Here is a 2,186-nt window from a genome sequence, read left to right as displayed (position 1 = left end):
CACCTAGTTACGTTTGGGATACACTCCCTCTGGTAAATGTTCTCTCTCGAACACCCAGTTACGTTTGGGATACACTCCCTCTGGTAGATGTTCTCTCTCGAACACCCAGTTCCATTCGGGATACACTCCCTCTGACAGATGTTCTCCCTTGAACACCCAGTTAAATTCGGGGCATTACTCCCCTAGTCGATCTTCATCTAAGATGATCGTTCATAAAAAACTACCAGCACATCTGATCTAGACGATCGTTCAACACATCATAAGGTGAAAACTATTTCATCTTCACAAATATTCAAAAGTCATCGCAAATTCATGCCAAAACAAAAACCAAGTTCATCATTACATCAAAATTCAAAAAACTTAATCTATTACAATATTTGGAGATTCGGCAACAGCTTCTTCCGCCGCCCCGACACTTGACTCCTCCTCAGCGGCCACTTCATGAGGACCTTCCGTAGCGATCGTCGCATCCTCGACATCATCTTCAGCTTCCAGGAAAGCGTCTTCCGAAACCTCCGCTAGAGGCCGCATCTGACCCTCATATACATCTTTGCGCACGTCAAATGCCACTCCCTCGGTCGACACTTGGAGAAGATGTGCGACCTGTCTCAACGCTTTATTAAAGCCTCTCGTATGCTCCACCATTATCGCTTCGCGCATTTCTTCTCTTTCCTCTCGATTTTCAGCGGCCGCGGCATTCAATTCATCCCTCTCCTTAATCGCGCCATCTCTTTCTTGAGTTAACGCAACTACAGTCTTTCTTAGTTGCGCCAATTCGGATGCCATCTGATCGTGTGCTAGTCGTAGCTCATCCTTCTCTTTCTTCAAGGCAAAGCTAGTTGCCCGAGTAGAGTTAAGTAATGCCTGCCCTTCACGTAACAACTGTTCTGATTGCCTTTGCCTTTGTTCACAGGCGGCATGTGCGTCCGTTATCTCTTTCAGTTGCGTCCGCAACTTCTCCAACTCAGCCCTCAGGACGCCTCTATCAGAAGCGTATGCCATGTGCCAAGCCGCCATAGCGGTTCGACTCGCCATCTCTAGCAAGTCGTCGGCCATCTGCTGCTCGGTCATGCTCTCCACCACCTTCTTCTCGGCATCATCCAAATTAAAATCCATTTTATGACTCAAGTTGAAAGAAGGATCCCACAGGCCCTTCGGAAGGGGACGATCTGTCTCCTCGGCAGTCTCCTTCATTCTTTTTGACACGCCTCCAGTGGCGTCGACCGTTTTGCCTTTCCGTTTCCTTACCAATGGCTGCTCCTCAACAGCCACTACTTCGTCAGACGACACCACCCGCACGCTCGGGAGGACTTGAACGGGTTTGGAAGAGGGTCCTGAACGCCCAGCACTCGCCTTGCCAGTGTCGTTGCCAGTGTCGAAAGCATGAAACCAATTGTGGACTGACCCTTTTCTCCCCATTATCTCTGCCAAACATAGAATCCCTCCAACACAGTCAACAACAATCCAATAGCATACACAAACAACAATAAGAAAAACATACCGAATACCCTCGAGCCGAAATCATCATGCTCAAGACAATTTATGAGCCGACGGGAAGAAAAGGGGCGTGGCAATGCCGTCAACACATTCAAGGCCTCCAACTCTTCGATCGTCATCTTATCCTCGTCCCACGAAGTGAACTTCAATGGATCCAGTGTCCAATATAGAGGAAACTTCAGATTTCCATCCTCATCAAAAAAGTTCACCCGTCCTGACTCAAGGATCGACACTTTAAAAAATTTTTCTTTAAAACCCCTATACGACTGCAAATAGAGCTCTAGGAGAGCATCACCCGGTTCCGAAATTAAGGATACCCAACCCCTCTTAGCAACCGGGCGACACCTAAAGAAACGCAAAAACAATGCCACAGTAGGCTTAATCGCCAAGGCTTGGCAGACGACAGCGAACGCCTACATATACCCCCAACTATTGGGATGCAATTGCGTAGGGGCCACGTTTATGGTTTTTAGTACTGCCATTTGAAAGGTCGTCAACAGCAATCGCAGATACAGATCGTAAAACGGTGGAGAGTAGCAGTAGAAAAAATCGTTGGTGGCATTTTCTCTTCCATGAAAAACTCTCTCATCCTCACGACAGGCCACCAACTTAACACACGACCTATAATCTAGGGTTCTCAAAATACAACTGTTTTCTACCCAATCTGCTAGCACTACTTTACTTCTAAA

General features: G+C 47.3%; 1 protein-coding gene across 1 annotated transcript; it reads right to left on the bottom strand.

Annotated features, from left to right (window-relative positions):
- Positions 1–360: 360 nt before the first annotated feature.
- On the bottom strand, positions 361–1,979 carry LOC148197934 (uncharacterized). Its single transcript, XM_088115681.1, has 2 exons — positions 1,502–1,979; positions 361–1,424 (listed from the first exon to the last, which is right to left on the bottom strand). Exons 1-2 carry the CDS (start codon positions 1,614–1,616, stop codon positions 361–363), a joined length of 1,179 nt encoding a protein of 392 aa, XP_087971807.1. The 5' UTR covers positions 1,617–1,979.
- Positions 1,980–2,186: the final 207 nt, after the last annotated feature.

The sequence above is a fragment of the Vigna umbellata genome, chromosome 5 (assembly GCF_029865625.1).
Source record: "Vigna umbellata cultivar VRB3 chromosome 5, Vumbellata_1.0, whole genome shotgun sequence".
Lineage (NCBI taxonomy): Eukaryota > Viridiplantae > Streptophyta > Magnoliopsida > Fabales > Fabaceae > Vigna > Vigna umbellata.
Note: the sequence above shows the minus strand (reverse complement) of the source record. Positions and strands in the feature narration are given on the sequence as shown.